Source organism: Tiliqua scincoides, chromosome 3 (genome assembly GCF_035046505.1).
Source record: "Tiliqua scincoides isolate rTilSci1 chromosome 3, rTilSci1.hap2, whole genome shotgun sequence".
Classification (NCBI taxonomy): Eukaryota; Metazoa; Chordata; class Lepidosauria; order Squamata; family Scincidae; genus Tiliqua; species Tiliqua scincoides.
In genome coordinates, this window is record NC_089823.1 from 225,930,728 (window position 1) to 225,949,621 (window position 18,894).

General features: G+C 45.8%; 1 protein-coding gene across 2 annotated transcripts in view; it reads right to left on the reverse strand.

The window, feature by feature from the left end:
* Positions 1 to 2,057: 2,057 nt before the first annotated feature.
* PLD1 (phospholipase D1) overlaps positions 2,058 to 18,894 on the reverse strand; it is a 127,531-nt gene continuing 110,694 nt past the window's right edge. For both annotated transcript variants that reach the window (XM_066621076.1, XM_066621074.1), the window contains 3 exons: positions 17,657 to 17,810; positions 15,860 to 15,974; positions 2,058 to 9,940 (listed from right to left, as the gene is read on the reverse strand). In XM_066621076.1, the coding sequence (XP_066477173.1) occupies positions 9,716 to 9,940; positions 15,860 to 15,974; positions 17,657 to 17,810 (494 nt within the window). In that variant the 3' untranslated portion in view covers positions 2,058 to 9,715. The remainder of the gene's footprint in view (positions 9,941 to 15,859; positions 15,975 to 17,656; positions 17,811 to 18,894) is intronic.

The window sequence follows — 18,894 nt, forward strand, 5'->3', positions numbered from 1 at the left end:
AAAACCAGGTAGGTCCTGACAGGGAGTTGTTTTGAAAAGTGGGTCCTGGTGCTAAAATGTTTGGGAACAACTGGCCTAACAGATATGTAAACATATCTTGGCGCAGCCTCACTATCAACCCACAAAGCTGCCTCTTTGTCTTCCTTTCTTGTGCTACTTCTGCTTATTCCACTTATTTCATTAATGCTCGTCTTCCCCTCTAATGTTACCTAAGGCCACTGTTATACTTATGTGGCTGTAGTATATGTATACTTACATAACTACCCTTATGTGACCCTTCCTAACACTTGCCATATTTCCTTGGCAGCCCTGTATAACTTTGTGAAGTCCAGTGTCCATAGGCAGCCTGCTTAAATTTAAATACACTGCTCAAAACAATAAAGGGAACATTTAAACAACACAATGTCACTCCAAGTCAATCACACTTCTGTGAAATCAAACTGTCCACCTAGGAAGCCACACCGATTGACAATCAAGTTCACATGCTGTTGCACAAATGGAGTAGACAACAGGTGGAAATCATAGTAACAAGACACCCCCAATAAAGGAGTGGTTCTGCAGGTGGTGACCACAGACCACTTCGCAGTCCCTATGCTTTCTGGCTGATGTTTGGGTGACCTTTGAATGCTGGCGGTGCTGTCACTCTAGTGGCAGCATGAGGCGGAGTCTGCAACCCACACAAGTGGCTCAGGTAGTGCAGCTCATCCAGGATGGCACATCAATGCGAGCTGTGGCAAGAAGGTTTGCTGTGTCTGTCAGTGTAGTGTCCAGAGCATGGAGGTGCTACCAGGAGACAGGCCAGTACACCAGGAGACGTGGAGGAGGCCGTAGGAGGGCAACAACCCAGCATCAGGACCTCTGCCTCCACCTTCGTGCCAGGAGGAACAGGAGGAGCACTGCCAGAGCCCTGCAAAATGACCTCCAGCAGGCCACAAATGTGCATGTGTCTGCTCAAATGGTCAGAAACAGACTCCATGAGGGTGGTAAGAGGGCCCGACGTCCACAGGTGGGGGTTGTGCTGACAGCCCGACACTGTGCAGGACGTTTGGCATTTGCCAGAGAACACCAAGATTGGCAACCTCGCCACTGGCGCCCTGCGCTCTTCACAGATGAAAGCAGGTTCACATTGAGCACTTGTGACAGACATGACAGAGTCTGGAGATGGCAGGGAGAACGTTCTGCTGCCTGCAACATCCTCCAGCATGACTGGTTTGGCCGTGGGTCAGTAATGGTGTGGGGTGGCATTTCTTTGGGGGGCCGCACAGCCCTCCATGTGCTCTCCAGAGGTAGCCTGACTGCCATTAGGTACCGAGATGAGATCCTCAGACCCCTTGTGAGACCATATGCTGGCGCGGTTGGCCCTGGGTTCCTCCTAATGCAGGACAATGCTAGACCTCATGTGGTTGGAGTGTGTCAGCAGTTCCTGCAAGATGAAGGCACTGATGCTATGGACTGGCCTGCCCATTCCCCAGACCTGAATCCAATTGAGCACATCTGGGACATCATGTCTCGCTCCATCCACCAGCGCCACGTTGCACCACAGACTGTCCAGGAGTTGGCAGATGCTTTAGTCCAGGTCTGGGAGGCGATCCCTCAGGAGATCCACCACCTCATCAGGAGCATGCCCAGGCATTGTAGGGAGGTCATACAGGCACGTGGAGGCGACACACACTACTGAGCCTCATTTTGACTTGCTTTATGGACATTACATCGAAGTTGGATCAGCCTGTAGTGTGTTTTTCCACTTCAATTTTGAGTATGACACCAAACCCAGACCTCCATGGGTTAATAAATGTGATTTCCATTTATGGTTGTTGTGTGATTTTGTTGTCAGCACATTCAGCTATGTCAGGAACAAAGTATTTAATAGGAATATTTCGTTCATTCAGATCTCGGATGTGTTGTTTAAGTGTTCCCTTTATTGTTTTGAGCAGGTACAATTATCTTAGCTGTGCCTTTAGTCAGTAGGAATGGCCCACTGTGCTTGATCTGGTGTGAAAGGAGATTAGGGTTTCAAGCTTCTATGACTCTCAGAATGAAGACCAGTAATGCAAATGTTTCTGACACATTACATTTTAGTTATATTTTCAGTTGATGTATTACATATAAGTATTCCCAGTTACAGCAGAAAGGGAGAAAAACAGCCATTACTAGCAATTTCAGACAAACAAATGGCAATTCGGAATCCTTCATAGAAGGCATATTCACAGTGCTCCAGTAATTGCACATATACGTAGAACTGTTCTACTCCCCCCCCCGAAAATTCATCACAAGCTTTCTTGTCACCTTGTTAAGCCAGAGAACACTTCATTTATGGGAAAGTGGCTTGACCAGCCAATTAAAAAGCTAACTTTGTTTTTTTTCCATTATCTCTGTGTCAAGGATGGAGACAAGTAAATTACAATTATTCTCAGAGTCTACAACTATTTTAAGAACTGCGCTAGCGAGAGTACAAAAAGCCCAAAGACAACTGCTAGAAAACAAAGAAAACATTTTTTTCCGACTTAAAAAGGTCAGAAGAAAAAGAAGCTCTGAATTCCATTAGTTCAGTGGTCGGGGAACAGGGGTAAATTACCCCAAATGGGGTAAAAGTGAAAATCTGGGGGTAATAAGGTTGCCTTACCTAACTGTGTGCGGGCGCCGGGCGGGGAGGTAGCGGAGGGAGTCAGCGCACCCGCTCTCCACCCGCTCCAGGGGGCCGGCAGCGGGCTGGTGCGCTGTGTGCACACCGCCCGCTGCCCTGCTCCCTTCCGCTCACCTTCAGATGCGGTGAGCGGAAGGGAGCAGGCGATACACTCAGGCTGTATCGCAGCCGCCCGCTCTCTCCGCTCTGTGCGGGAGACTGGAGCTGCCCGGCGCTGTAGTGATGATGTCATCACACAGCGCCGGGCCGTCAGTGTCTCCCGCCGAGCGGACAGAGCGGGAGGAAGAAGAAAAGCCGCGCCGACCGACGTGGGATCGAGGTAAGGTGAGTATTGTTTATTTATTTTTATTGTTTATTTATTTTATTTCCTTACTTTCAAATCAAGGGGGTAACGTCTGCGTTTATAAATTTTTTGGGGGGTAAGAGGTAAAAAAGTTCCCTGACCCCTGCATTAGTTTGTGGCTTTCATTCTGGTTCTGTGTTGTCTGTAGGAGTATTTCAATCAATACTGACTGTTGCCCTTTAGCTTTCTGGATTCCTGATTCAGTGGGCTTCCAAGTGCTATTAATTATAGCCACAAGGGGCAATCAAGTTTTCCTGAAGGTCCAAGAAGAAGAGCTATCAGTAGGTCATGGAAACATGGCACCTTCCTGTACATTTGAGCACTCCTTCATTTATCTGTGCAGTACAAATATTTCCACCCTGGCTTTCTGTCCACATATGGGACCATCAAGTTGTCTAAGAATCAGTAGTAAAACCAATAAGCTAATTAACAATGAAATAGAACAGAACAATGCAAAGCAGGAGATAAAACAACATGACAACATCCTGTTTAATGTTTCATACCTCAACCATAACATGGGAGGGGGGAGTACGGGACATTCCAGTGCTGTTGTTTTCACCCAGCACCAGAACACCAACAGATACACCTCCTGAAGTGTCCATAGCCTCAGTGCCACAATCAAAAGCTATCCCGCATGCCCACTTAACTCAGATGGCCATGAGACATAAAGCAGAGCCTCCTTTAAAGACTCAAGGAAGGGGATAGTATCATATGGGAGAAGATGGTCCTTCAATTAGATGGCCCCAACCAATTAGGGCTTTAAAATTCATTACTAGCACAACTGCCTTTACATCGCAGCACAACTGACAATGCACAAGAAAATTATTAGATACATATTCTTAGCTGTCAATTGCTCATTCCTGAAATACTGTTTCAGGGTTACTCACATCACTCCCCAAAGACCTTGTTTTGCTAACAGATTGAAAATGCTGGCACAGCCTATCATGATGTTTAACTGTTTGCATTCAAGGTAGCATTTTTTATGCAGCTCACCCATGTGCTGCATTGGCAGCTGTCATTCTTCCATGTCCAATATGGGAGGAGAGGTTGTAGTGCCTATTGAATCTCTTGAGTAAGGAGCTGTATGACACCACTCACCTAGTGTCAATTGAGCTCTTGACATGGTGTGGGCATACCCATATGGAATTTCACACATGCTGTTAAGTCACATGGCACTATATATAGCAAGGACTGATAGCTATATAGCTAGCTATATATAGCTAGGACTGATATATATAGCTAGGCACTATATATAGTTAGGACTTATCCTCCAGTCTAGTCTGCATAATAGGACTGTCATGTAACCCTTTTGGGACCAATGTCTCCTTAGAAGTTTGGGGTCTTTAAGGTGGTGTAAATCCTGATTTACATATGCAGTAGAATGAGGTGGAAGAACCTTGAAGGCATAAAGTGGATTATACTGCTTCTAGTGAGGAATGCCATTTTTGAATAAAAACCCCACCAGCGAGAACCTGGGTTCTAGCCCATCCCATAGTTAAGTATTTAAAAATGGCATCACCCACCTGCAGGCTGAAGTCATACAGTCCATGATACCATTGCAAATCTCTACCTCATCATTCCCACCTTAATCTGCGGAATGTTTGGATCAGGCTGAAGTCTTTGAGCGAAGAAGCCTACAGGGGAAAATTGGCAGGATTCAAGCTTAAACCGATTTCTGCCAAGCCCACAGGTGTACACATTTGATCCCTGTTGTATTTATGCAATGTTGGGCAAAAATGACTTAAAAACACACCAAGCAGACACGTCAATCAGTAGTGATTTACCAAGGGGTTGGACACCCACTAGGATCAATAAGCAGATATAATTGATTGTGGGTAGTTAGTTCAAATGAAGAGAACTAACACAGTGAGACAAGCAAACTGAACCAAGAGAGACACAGTGGGCAAGCAAACTGAACCAAACTCAAAATCAGAGTTGTGACAAGGCCTAAATGTAACCTAGGGAAGCTTTCACAGGTCAAGGTGGAACAGAAAGCTCCTGTAACGCAAAAAAATTTCACAAAATGCACCAATACAATTTCACACATGGCAGATTATAGTTGGAAACCACTTCTCACTCACATACACATGTACCCACACAGAGACGGAGTTTGGAAACATCCAATTGCGCCTAGTTGAGGTTCCAGTAATACACTTAGAGCAGACAGTAACACAAAGATAATGAGAGAAAGAACAGACAGTCTGGAAGAGGTTTATTATGCAAGCCATTATATAGCTGGGCATATGCAGAGTCTAGCTGGCCATTTACCCAGGACATGTATATGCTTCCTGGAACAGTAGCTTGCAGTTCTTACAAAAGGATCAGACAAATTCATTGTTGGTCTTTTAGCGGATATTACATTACTGGCTCCACCAGTTAAACTGCCCAATACCAAGTACAACAGCTTAGTGTGGGAAAGACTGGTAGTGCTAGAGTCTTGATGCTAAGCTCTGGTCAGGGCTAGGTGTCCTCCTGCTCCTGTCCTGGCTACCTGTGTCACAGGTTGGTTATCCATGACCTAGAACAGAGTCGGGCAGACATCAGGGCTTCAGACTTCATTTATGGTGCTGTCCTGCCCCAACTGAGGCCAGGTGCAGGAGAGCAGGTGAGGGGTGGAGGCTGGTGCAAAATAGCTGGAGGAGCGTGTTACCTACTGGAACCCATGAGCCACACACCAGGATGATTTGCATCTACAAGCACAAATCTCTATCTGAACCACTGGAACGTGTATCCTAGCACAAAACTCTAAAATGGGCCAGCAGAGCTATAAAAAGACCTAGTCCAAGGCACAACCAGTTAATCCTCCTGCTTTACAAGAGAGGAACATAGACCAATAGAGAAGTGATTAGCACCAAGCCAACCAGGACAGATAATTTTTTCCCCTCACTTTGGGAAAGTCAGAAATTTTCTGGGACTCAGAAACTCTTGCTGATTTCCTGCAAATCACCCAGAGATCTGCTAATAGATTCTGCTGTACCCTCTGCCTTCCCCAGACCTAGAACACTGGCCTTAGGCAATCTCACATGTGCTGAATTAAAGTGCTAAAGCAATGCTCTCCATATACAACAATGGCTTTATTAGTCCTCAACATCTACCAGAAGATGAGATCATCTACAAGTTCTACAGCAAAGAGCAGCAAAAGAAATAATTTAGAAACTTATACTTTCTGAGAACCTGTAAGGTGACCTAAGCTATGCACATTACATTAACACACACATTATCCATGCGGGTTATCTCTTAAAAGGCTGCCACGCATGAATTACTGAAAGATTGAAATGGACCCGATTCACAGACTTAAAGAATGCATGTGATTTCTGTCCACACCACTAATTATGAACATCTATAGAGTAACAGCATGAAACTATGGACACCATAGCAAGCTGAAACTAGCTGAGCAGTTAGCTTGCCCTTGAGGAATGTTAGTGTTTCTTATTTATCAACATAATGTAAAGCACTGGAGTGTTTTAAACCTAATTAAATTGCTTAAGATAGAAGATGCTTAAACTGAATGTGCAGGTACCAATTATGTTGCTGTGTAAGTCTATGAAAACTCTATCATAATCTTTGAAAGCTAAGGAATAGGGTGCAATCTTTATCTAATGCCCTTACGGGTTGTTTATTTTTGAACAATGGGTTTCTGGCTCCAAGCTGTCTTTGCATCCCGGAATGACTGGCTGTGCCTCAGCCAGGCATCACGGGGTGGTAAGGAATCCATATCATTCATGTAACGTCTTTCAATAAATAAACAGGTGACAAAAAACACCACGATAACAAAGGTTGAAATGCACAATGAAATGGATAACCAGCAGTGCAATCCTATGCCTGTCTAATCAGAAGTCCCATTGAGTTTAGTGGACTTTACTCCCAGTTAAGAGCATATAGGATTGGAGTCCGAGAATGTTGAAGACCTGTTGTGAAGTTAACATTTTACACAACAGCTTTCCTTTTTTATCATAATTGGCACTTCCAAACATACAAGGACAACTCTTTACACATTTGTGTCCCCCTATTAATCAGGGTGCCCATCCATGTGATCTTGGTAGAGAAAGATTTCAATCCCTAAGACTATCTTCTCCTTAGCAGGTACTGTTCTCTTTTGAACATTTCTGCCCCATTGGGAAAGGCCTGTTTAATGTTTCATTACAACGTAGGTCCCAGTTTCATGATCAAGGCTTGCTCCTCAGTATATGATATGATGATGAGTTCATTCACCTTGTTTACATTCTGACCACCTTGAATACTGAAATTCAGAAAGCTTTAGGCAGAGCCTAAATATATTATTCCTTTATAGACAAGCCTTCTGAGTTCACGGCCTTCTGAATAACAGACAGCAGGATTTTACTGGTTTCCCCTTTTTAAAATATGCCTGCTCTTGGTTTGGTTTTATTGCAATTTTTTAAGGTTGTTTTTATGTTTTAGGATATTTTATGATATATTGTATTGGCAACCTTCAGTCTCGAAAGACTATGGTATCGCGCTCTGAAAGGTGGTTCTGGCACAGCGTCTAGTGTGGCTGAAAAGGCCAATCCGGGAGTGACAATCCCTTCCACACCGGGAGCAAGTGCAGTCTGTCCCTGGTCTGTCTCCCTGGCTATGGGCCTTCCTTCTTTGCCTCTTAGCCTCAGACTGTTGGCAAAGTGTCTCTTCAAACTGGGAAAGGCCATGCTGCACAGCCTGCCTCCAAGCGGGCCGCTCAGAGGCCAGGGTTTCCCACTTGTTGAGGTCCATCCCTAAGGCCTTCAGATCCCTCTTGCAGATGTCCTTGTATCGCAGCTGTGGTCTGTTTTAAAGGTGGTTTTATGACTTTTTGTAAGCTGCGTTGGGTGCCCTTTGGGGAGAAAAGCGGCATAAAAATTCAATACATAAATAAATAAATATGTCTCTGGTTATTAGCCATAAAAGCCAACCCAAAGATTGCACTTTTGTTGGCTAATTTAGCAAAGTACCAAAGACTGCCTTCATTAGATTATAGTTTTAATTCAGAATTAGCTAGCATGGTTAATTATAGGAGACAAAAGAGAGAAATTTGTTAGGCCTGTTCTAGGTGTAGTAGAAATAAGGGAGTGGATTAGACAAGATTTAAGGTTCTTTCCTGTCTCCACAATCTTAGGATTCTGTTGTCTTCTCAGCTGTTCTTGCCCACTGTTGAATGGAGCTGTCTACTATGCATATTGACCAAAGGCCATTTTACTCATTGCAGAGCGACAAAGCCAGGTTTGTCACTGAGTGTTATGCTCAATAGAGCACCAGAGCTGATCTCAGTTCTCTGATAACTGTAGCTGTTTGAATTGTATCCCTTATTTATTGCATTGACACTCTAAAGATCTTCATGTGTCAAGAGACCCAGACAAAGCTGAGATTTGAACAAAACATCAGCATTTCCTGGAGAGCAGAGCAAGATGCAAAACTGCTGCTTCTGAATTAAAATTACTAGCCTTCTGCCACAGAACCACATTCACATGTACCTCAGCATCCTGAAGTAACCTGTGTTGACTTTGTTTCTGTACACTGATTCCACTAATTGTATATTAATCTCCATTACAAGGCCATTATGTGGCCATAACCGATTTTCTCCATCATGACACCAAAAACTCTGAACCCCAATTGGCTAAACATTAAATATCACATCTTGTGGCCTGTATGGTTGTGGACACTCCAGACATGAGTAAACATCTAGCCTTGTCAAGTTTGATGGGAAGGAAAGAACTAATTGGTCCCTCTTGTGGGACTGCACACCTTGACAATCCAATGAATAAAGCACTTTTATATGCAACTCAGCACATAAAACACTGTAGGGGGTACAAACTAGCACTGAGTCTTCCAGCACTATCTCAGATGGCTTCCAACACTTATTGTTGCAATGAGACACATGCAGGCACTCCAGGACAAGACGTATTTCTTGTTCTAAATACGGTACTAAAAAGCTGAGCAGCTCTGTGCAAACTTTTACGATCTCTACTCAATAGCTAGTATCACAGTCATGCCCCAAGTGGCATCGTGCAGTGTTTTTTCAGCAGCTGTTTCACGATCTACAGAATACAAAATTAAAATCACTGAAAAAAAGAAACTCTAGATAAGTAACCTAGAATCAGAGATTTGACCAACAAAAGTAGCCTATAACCCACCATAGGCAAATCAGCACAATTACAGTACATGCATGTTTTGCAGCTCAAGGCTATGTATCACATAGATAAGTGTTCAGTGCATTGCTCTTGAACCAGACACATGGATGTAAATTCTCTTTGCCTGGTATAAGAGAGTAATCACATAAACAGTGGCCTTCACTATTGTTGTGGCAACAGTTTGCCACACACCATCCAGTAGAAAGATGGCTGAAATAGGCAGATGCCTTACCATGGCATAGTTGTTTGCGAATCAAGTCTGAAACAACCAGCTGTGCAGAATAAAGCATGCATGGAATAAGTGAAATGTGTTGCAATCTGATTTGTGAACTTTTAGAGTAAGGGGGCTTGTGTCCCCTCCCCCCAAGTTTGTTTAAACATGGCATTCTTCAATCAGTGAGCAGAACTTGCCAGTCATCCGTCACTTTCATGTTACTCCCTGAAACAGTGTGGTTCTGCTTGAAGCTTGTTCCATCAAAAGGCACTTTGGGATTGGTGGAGACTTCTTCTCCTAACCCCATGGCAAAAAAGATCAGTGCCATCACACTCCATGCATCTCCAAAGGACAGTTGTTTTTAAAAACATTCCAACACAATTGGAATCTTCTTAAGTCCAAGTCTCCATCGGCACCATAGACTCTTTTGTTCCAACAGAGGGCAGCAAATTCTCTTCATCCAGGAAGCGAAAGGGGAACTGGACTAGAAATCCACTGATCTTTTTAAGTTCTTCTGCTGCTTTTGCAGGATTCTCGCAAGCGAGCTTTGGTATGATGATGAAATCCCGTAGTTGGTTTAAGTTATTCACCTGGTCACTGGGAAGGCATCGGAAAACCTAATTCAAGTGAAGACGAGTGAAAAGAAAAATTTGAGGGTAGGAACTTTTTCGGTGGACTCATCTCTACCAAAAAGGTGCTGACTCATTTACTCAGAAGAAAGCCCCACTGTGTTCAATGGAGTACAATTCTGAATACTACGGGCCCAATCCTATCCAACTTTACAGCACTGGTGCAGCCACAATGCAGCCCCAAGGTAAGGGAACAGATGTTCCCATACCTTGAGGAGGCCTCTGTGATTGCCTCTCCACCACAGGATGCAGTGCATGCCCTACTGGCACGTCTGCACCGGTACTGGAAAATGGGATAGGATGGGCCTAAGTGTGTTTTTCAATAATTCCCTCTCCTTGAGCAGCTGCAGTTCTGCAAAGGAGGCTGCAAATTCTTTAGCTAAGAATTTTCAGCACCCTGATCAAATTACAGTTCCCAGAATTCCTGGGGTAGGGAGAAGCCATGCTCTGCAGACGCATGTGGCCTCTGGGAACCAAGTGCCTCGGGAACTAAGTGCCAGGTAAGGCACAAGAGTTTAGCATCTGGGCGAGGAGAAGGCAAGGAGACCTCTGAGTTTTGGAGAAGGAGAGGAGGAGGAGCAGGAGGAGGAGGTAAGTGTACTCATTCTAATGCTTTGTCTTTCTAACTCCCTGTCTTCTAACCTTAACCTTACCTTTAAAGCAACCTTAAATCAAAATTGAAAGTTAGTACCTAAGGGAGGTACATAGGGCTACTCTGAGCAGGAGCAGAGTCCTACTCGTGAGTAAGAGCAGAGTCCTACTCGTGAGTAAGAGCCCAAGGGTCAGGCATTTAAATCAAAGTTGAAAGTTAGCTGCACCTAAGGTAGCACCTAATCGAAGGAAGGGAGGAGGATAAAGTGGAAAGCAGGTTTTTCTACTTGTTTAAATTAAACCTATACTTAACCCAGGTTAAACTTAATCTAAGTTAGAACATAACCTAAACAGGTAAGTAAATTGGGACACAGGATCTAGAGAGCAATAAATAATTAAACAAACCCAAATAAAAACTAGCTTGAGGTTACAAAAACAGTCCAGCCCAAGAGAACAGAACTAGGAGGGAAAGAACCTAGGAAGGGCCAATTCCCAACCCATTAAGAGCCCCATTAGGCTAATCCAAGCAGTCCATTCAGGAGCCTGCAGAGTAGGTCACGCCCATCAGCAGCCGTTTGCCTTCCTGAGCTTTTGTAAACTCACCTGGGAAGGCCAGCCCCCTTTCAATCAGGAAGGAAGGAGGGAGGAGGAGCCAGCCAGGAGTATAAAGCTAGGCGGGCCATCGCGTGAGGCTCTCTGCAGACGCGTGTGGCCTCTGGGAACCAAGTGCCAGGTAAGGCACAAGAGTTTAGCATCTGGGCGAGTTCAGCAGCAGGGCGAGGAGGCCAGGGCCCCATACACTGCCCTTCCTCTTCCCTAGAGAAAAGGGCTGCTATCCATTGTACGGTTTTTAAAAGGACCCCTAAATAAAACAACAACAACAACAACAAAAAAGCTATGCAGTCAGACAGCCAGCAGCAGGGTGGGGGCTATCCAGTGTTCTGCATCGAGTGCCACATGTATGATTATATGCCTCTGGGGCATAAGTCATGGGTGTGTCCTCGGTGCAAGGAGCTCCAGGCTCTCAGGGAACGCGTCCTTGAAGCCTTGGTGGCCAACCTGGAGAAGCGCAGGCAGCCAGAGGAGGACCGTGGGGAGACTTCTGGGGACGATCAGGCTTCGTCCCAACCTCAGGCGTGCAGCTCCTCGGCTGCCCGGGTGGGAAGTCTCAGGACTGGAGGACGTCATCCTGGAGAGGAGGGAAACAATCCCCTAGGGGGGATCCCTTCTCCAGGGGATGGGCCCGTATCCGAGCGCACTCGGGATACTCCTCGGCGGGAGGGGGGTCGGGGGCTTCTTGTAGTGGGGGATTCGATTATTAGAAACATAGAGAGGGGGGGTTTGCGACGGATGTGAGGACCGCATGGTGACTTGCCTGCCTGGTACGAAGGTTGCGGACATCACTTCTCATCTAGACAGGCTAGTAAACAGTGCTGGGGGAGAGGTAGCGGCTGTGGTGCATGTCGGCACCAACGACGTGGGCAAGTGTAGCTGGGAGGTCCTGGAGGCCAAATTTAGGCTTTTAGGCAGGAAGCTGAAAGCCAGGACCTCAAAGGTAGCGTTCTCTGAAGTGCTACCTGTTCCATGCGCAGGGCCAGCTAGGCAGGCGGAGATCAGGGGTCTCAATGCGTGGATGAGACGGTGGTGTAGGGAGGAGGGGTTTAGATTCATTAGGCACTGGGGAACGTTTTGGGACAAGCGGGGCCTGTACAAGAGGGACGGGCTCCATTTGAACCAGAATGGAACCAGATTGCTGGTGCATAACATTAAAAAGGTGGCAGAGCAGCTTTTAAACTGATCCCTGGGGGAAGGCCGACAGGAGCCGAGGGGCATCCGGTTCGGGACTCCTCATCCCTATGGGATGTGGATGGGGAGGTTAGAGAACAACAAGACAAAGGCAGGGTAGGAGAAGAAATTGGGAAAGGTAGGGTGATGGGATGTGATAGACGGTTTGGCACAATGAGAGGATGCGGGGACAAAGGAGCGAATAAGCAGCCCATCCTGGGGCATTCCGTGTATAAATGCTTTTATGCGAATGCCCGAAGTCTACGAGCAAAGGTGGGAGAACTGGAATGTCTGGTGACAAGGGAAAATATTGACATAGTGGGCATAACGGAAACCTGGTGGAATGCGGAGAATCAGTGGGATACCGCAATCCCGGGCTATAAACTCTACAGGAGGGACAGGCAGGGGCATGTTGGAGGTGGGGTGGCCCTTTATGTTAAGGAAGGGATAGAATCCAGCAAAGCAGAGATTGAAGGTGGGTCCGACTCCACCGTAGAATCTCTGTGGGTTAAATTACCAGGCTTGTGCAGCGATGTAATACTGGGGGTGTGCTATCGTCCTCCAGACCAGAAATCTGATGGGGACCTTGAAATGAGGAAACAGATCAGGGAGGTGACAAGGAGGGACAGGGTTGTAATCATGGGGGACTTCAATTATCCTCATATTGACTGGGTCAATTTGTGTTCTGGTCACGATAAGGAATCTGGATTTCTTGACGTGCTAAATGACTGTGGCTTAGATCAGCTAGTCACGGAGCCCACCAGAGGACAGGTGACTCTGGATTTAATTTTGTGCGGTACGCAGGACCTGGTTAGAGATGTAAACGTTACTGAGCCATTGGGAAACAGTGATCATGCTGCGATCCGTTTTGACGTGCACGTTGGGGGAAGAATACCAGGGAAATCTCTAACAAAAACCCTTGAATTCCGACGGGCGGACTTCCCTCAAATGAGGAGGCTGGTTAGAAGGAGGTTGAAAGGGAGGGTAAAAAGAGTCCAATCTCTCCAGAGTGCATGGAGGCTGCTTAAAACAACAGTAATAGAGGCCCAGCAGAGGTGTATACCGCAAAGAAAGAAGGGTTCCACTAAATCCAGGAGGGTGCCCGCATGGCTAACCAGCCAAGTTAGAGAGGCTGTGAAGGGCAAGGAAGCTTCCTTCCGTAAATGGAAGTCTTGCCCTAATGAGGAGAATAAAAAGGAACATAAACTGTGGCAAAAGAAATGTAAGAAGGTGATATGGGAGGCCAAGCGAGACTATGAGGAACGCATGGCCAGCAACATTAAGGGGAATAATAAAAGCTTCTTCAAATATGTTAGAAGCAGGAAACCCGCCAGAGAAGCGGTTGGCCCTCTGGATGGTGAGGGAGGGAAAGGGGAGATAAAAGGAGACTTAGAGATGGCAGAGAAATTAAATGAGTTCTTTGCATCTGTCTTCACGGCAGAAGACCTCGGGCAGATACCGCTGCCCGAACGGCCCCTCCTAACCGAGGAGTTAAGTCAGATAGAGGTTAAAAGAGAAGATGTTTCAGACCTCATTGATAAATTAAAGATCAATAAGTCACCGGGCCCTGATGGCATCCACCCAAGGGTTATTAAGGAATTGAAGAATGAAGTTGCAGATCTCTTGACTAAGGTATGCAACTTGTCCCTCAAAACGGCCACGGTGCCAGAAGATTGGAGGATAGCAAATGTCACGCCTATTTTTAAAAAGGGAAAGAGGGGGGACCCAGGAAACTATAGGCCGGTCAGCCTAACATCCATACCGGGTAAGATGGTGGAATGCCTCATCAAAGATAGGATCTCAAAACACATAGACGAACAGGCCTTGCTGAGGGAGAGTCAGCATGGCTTCTGTAAGGGTAAGTCTTGCCTCACAAACCTTATAGAATTCTTTGAAAAGGTCAACAGGCATGTGGATGCGGGAGAACCCGTGGACATTATATATCTGGACTTTCAGAAGGCGTTTGACAGTCCCTCACCAAAGGCTACTGAAAAAACTCCACAGTCAGGGAATTAGAGGACAGGTCCTCTCGTGGATTGAGAACTGGTTGGAGGCCAGAAAGCAGAGAGTGGGTGTCAATGGGCAATTTTCACAATGGAGAGAGGTGAAAAGCGGTGTGCCCCAAGGATCTGTCCTGGGACCGGTGCTTTTCAACCTCTTCATAAATGACCTGGAGACAGGGTTGAGCAGTGAAGTGGCTAAGTTTGCAGACGACACCAAACTTTTCCGAGTGGTAAAGACCAGAAGTGATTGTGAGGAGCTCCAGAAGGATCTCTCCAGACTGGCAGAATGGGCAGCAAAATGGCAGATGCGCTTCAATGTCAGTAAGTGTAAAGTCATGCACATTGGGGCAAAAAATCAAAACTTTAGATATAGGCTGATGGGTTCTGAGCTGTCTGTGACAGATCAGGAGAGAGATCTTGGGGTGGTGGTGGACAGGTCGACGAAAGTGTCGACCCAATGTGCGGCGGCAGTGAAGAAGGCCAATTCTATGCTTGGGATCATTAGGAAGGGTATTGAGAACAAAACGGCTAGTATTATAATGCCGTTGTACAAATCTATGGTAAGGCCACACCTGGAGTATTGTGTCCAGTTCTGGTCGCCGCATCTCAAAAAAGACATAGTGGAAATGGAAAAGGTGCAAAAGAGAGCGACTAAGATGATTACAGGGCTGGGGCACCTTCCTTATGAGGAAAGGCTACGGCATTTGGGTCTCTTCAGCCTAGAAAAGAGACGCTTGAGGGGGGACATGATTGAGACATACAAAATTATGTAGGGGATGGACAGAGTGGATAGGGAGATGCTCTTTACACTCTCACATAATACCAGAACCAGGGGACATCCACTAAAATTGAGTGTTGGGCGGGTTAGGACAGACAAAAGAAAATATTTCTTTACTCAGCGCGTGGTTGGTCTGTGGAACTCCTTGCTACAGGATGTGGTGCTGGCGTCTAGCCTAGACGCCTTTAAAAGGGGATTGGACGAGTTTCTGGAGGAAAAATCCATTACGGGTTACAAGCTGTGATGTGTATGTGCCACCTCCTGATTTTAGAAATGGGCTATGTCAGATGCAAGGGAGGGCACCAGGATGCAGGTCTCTTGTTATCTGGTGTGCTCCCTGGGGCATTTGGTGGGCCGCTGTGAGATACAGGAAGCTGGACTAGATGGGCCTATGGCCTGATCCAGTGGGGCTGTTCTTATGTTCTTATGTACATTTTGTAAATTGTTATTGAACGTACACCCTCAGAGTCTGTTGCCCACCCCTTCAACTTCACAAAGCTAAATATATTCACATATTTCTATGGCTATTTTCCAGACCAAACTGAACACTACTAAACACTAGAAAAGCCAATAGTGGCCATGCTGAGTGGGATCCAGTTTCATTGTCCCAATATGGAGACCCCCCTCTTGGGAGTGCTTCCCTTCTGGCCATCTTTTTGAAAGTTCTAGAACTAAACCTGACTCACTCATGAAGACAGTGTATTATTATCTTTTATGGCTTTCACTAGCAAGACCAGGAATATACTTTACCTTATCAAAAATAGTGGCATTGCGTGCAGCGGTTGAAACCCACACTTCCTTAAAGAATTTATCACAAACAGGATCCTGGAGATCATGTGGGTCTGTTGAATTGCCAAGAACAACTCTGAGAAAACAAAGAAATAAAAGGAATTTTATTCAAGAACTTGCAATATATTTCTCAGGAATATGAAAAAAAGAAAACAAGAGCTTGGACAACGTTCTGAAGTCTTTGCTACAAAAGACAACCAAAGGTATCTGGTTGATTATTTAATCACCAGTTTGCGGATTTCCCTCCTTCTCCTGTGAGGCTTGACCGGCTTCAAAAAAGTGAACACTTTCTGTTCGGTTTGGGCATTCCTTGTGTCCTTTTTAAGCCATTTCTCTCCTCATTGGTTGTTTTATTGCTTACATTTTAATTTAATGATATTGTTCTATACAGACTGAGAGTTGCCATATAGCCCAATTCTATCCCCTGTTGCTCCATACCATGCAACCACACCAATGGAGCGCACACTGCATGTGGGGGGGGGGGGTGCAGCGACAGCAACAAGAAGACCAACCAGAGGAAAGTAAAACACATTTTTACTTACTTCCCTGTAGTCCACCTGATCCAACATGCACTTTTGCCATTGAGCTCCATCCCCTCCAGCCTGCCTCCTGGAAGCAGGATGAACAGAGTTGGCAGAGGGAAGTTCTTTTCCCCCTTGCACAACACCAGAACCAGGGGACATCCACTAAAATGGAGTGGCTGGAGATTCAGAACAGGCAAAAAGAAATATTACTCTACCCTGCATGTGATTAATCTGTGGAACTCCTTGCCAAAGGCTGCTGTGATGGCACCTGGCCTAGATGCCTTTAAATGAGGTTTTGGCAGATTTGTGATGGAAAAGTCCATCACAGATTACAAGCCATGATGACTATATGCAACATCTGGGACTTAGAGGTAGTTTATCTCTGAATGCCAGATGCAAGGAAGTGGCAGCAAGATACAGGTATTTTGTTGTCTTGTGTGCTCCCAAAGGCACTTGGAAGGTCACTGTGTGGTACAGGAAGTTGGACTAGATGGGCTCTTGGCCTGATCCAGCAAGTCTCTTCTTCTGTTCCTATATAGAGTTAATACCCAAGATGCCTCTTTCATGTTTCTGTCCTTAATGAGAGCCAATGGCTGGAAGACATCAGGACATGTCTCTTGAGTCAGTCATCAGACCATGGTGACCCTAATTCCCCCCCCCCCCCGATAAGGGGAGGAACTGATGTACAATATATGAGTGTGAAGAAAACAGAAGTCTGCAGGACAGACTGAATCAGAGAGAGAGAGAGAGAGAGCTGGCTTGAAGGTGCTTTGGGGTGCAGGCATGTCTGTCTTTGGAGACTTGACGTGAAGTGACAGAAGCTGCCTTGCAGGAGTACACATGTTGCTTGTCCCTGGCTGATGCTCTACCTGTATATTTGTAAATAAATATTCCAAAAACACCATAAGTCCATGGTGATCATTCTTCTAAAAGGAAACCCAAATTGGAGTAGTGCTGCTCCTGGAATTTTTCACTGCTTGGGAAAGTGTGAAGTGCACAATAGAGTCAGCAGAACACCTGGAGGTTCCTTGCTACAAGATGACTGAAGAGAGTCTTACAATGCCATCTCACCCAGGTGTGCTCAGAAAAAAGTTTCAATGAGTTAGATAGGGCTTATTCCTTAGTAAGTGTGCTGCAGTCTTCATTCTATTCCAGCACCCCCACTCCACCCAATGCCGAGAGCGATACATGTATACACGCAACCTTTTAACACAGCAGCTTTTGGCATCAGTACCTAAAGCACTGGAGACGGAGTGACTGAGCAAACTTTCCTGCTTTGTAGTCCTCTCCATCCATCGTGGAAGGAATGGTCTCAGTATCTTGTACAATGACGGCCATTTCGCTGTCTCGTTTTCCTAGCATGCTGCGGTCATTGATGTTAGCGGAGCCTAAAGAAGAAGTTATGTTAGTGGGGAGACACAGAAATGCTGTAGATCGTACGACTAAGGAGCCGCTTTGAAACGGCTTGAAAGATCATAGCAATTCATAAATCCCATAGCAACATTTTGGCTTTCACTGTACTGCACAGCAGTACCCCATCATCAGAGGTGTTTTGTGACCCATCACCAGAGGTGGTCTCAGACTGTCAGGAAAACATTTTAAAGTCTGCGATGGGAATAAATTAATCCACCAGAGAAAAATGAGCACACGCTTGAAAGTTTTATTCCAATTGCATCATTAGGATATTTTGCATTCACAAATTCCCTCCCCCCCTAGTTTTTTGGACTGGAAATAGCACCGGCACAAGGAAAAGGAAAGAAATTTTGAAACACTTTTAAAAAAATTGTAAATGCGTCAGTGGAGGCATGGGGAACAGCTATAGTGCTGCAAAGTTGGAATTTCAGTTAGCAAAAAGGTGAAAGGGCTAGCCAGACCTTGGGAAGAAATGAAGTCAAAGGAAAAAATTTAGGCCACCTACTGCCTAATCCCAGCCCCCCACCACTGGCACTGGTGCAGCCTTGCTGATGCACAGTGCAACCATGGGGGGGGGGGGGGAATCAAGAGGCCTGCTAGAGGTTAATATTTTTTACTTACCTCTTTTGGGCCTCCTGATGGCCTAAGGGTCTCTTCAGACCCATGCTAGCTATATAGGTGGTGTAAGTCTGAGGAGAGAAAGAGGGTGGGGTTGGGCAAAAAATGCAGGATAGGACCTGGTGTGTGTGTTTGCCACTGAGATCCTCCCCCTCTGGTCTGCTCCCCACCTGGCCCTCCCCACTCCAACTTAATGGTAACTTACCAGCACCTGTGGAATCTACTGGAACAGCTACTGTGTGCACCACACCACACACTATTTGTGGCAACGGCCCAGCTTTTGAGCCACCATAAAAGACTTTTTGCTGCTGAAATGCTAGTTCTGGCAGCATAAGGCCCCAACAGAATAGGGGACACAATCTTCCAGGACTAGAAGTCTTCATTTAGTTTATACCACTTGAACAAGAAATTGCTTGCATGTTTCTTAAGAGTGGACTATGG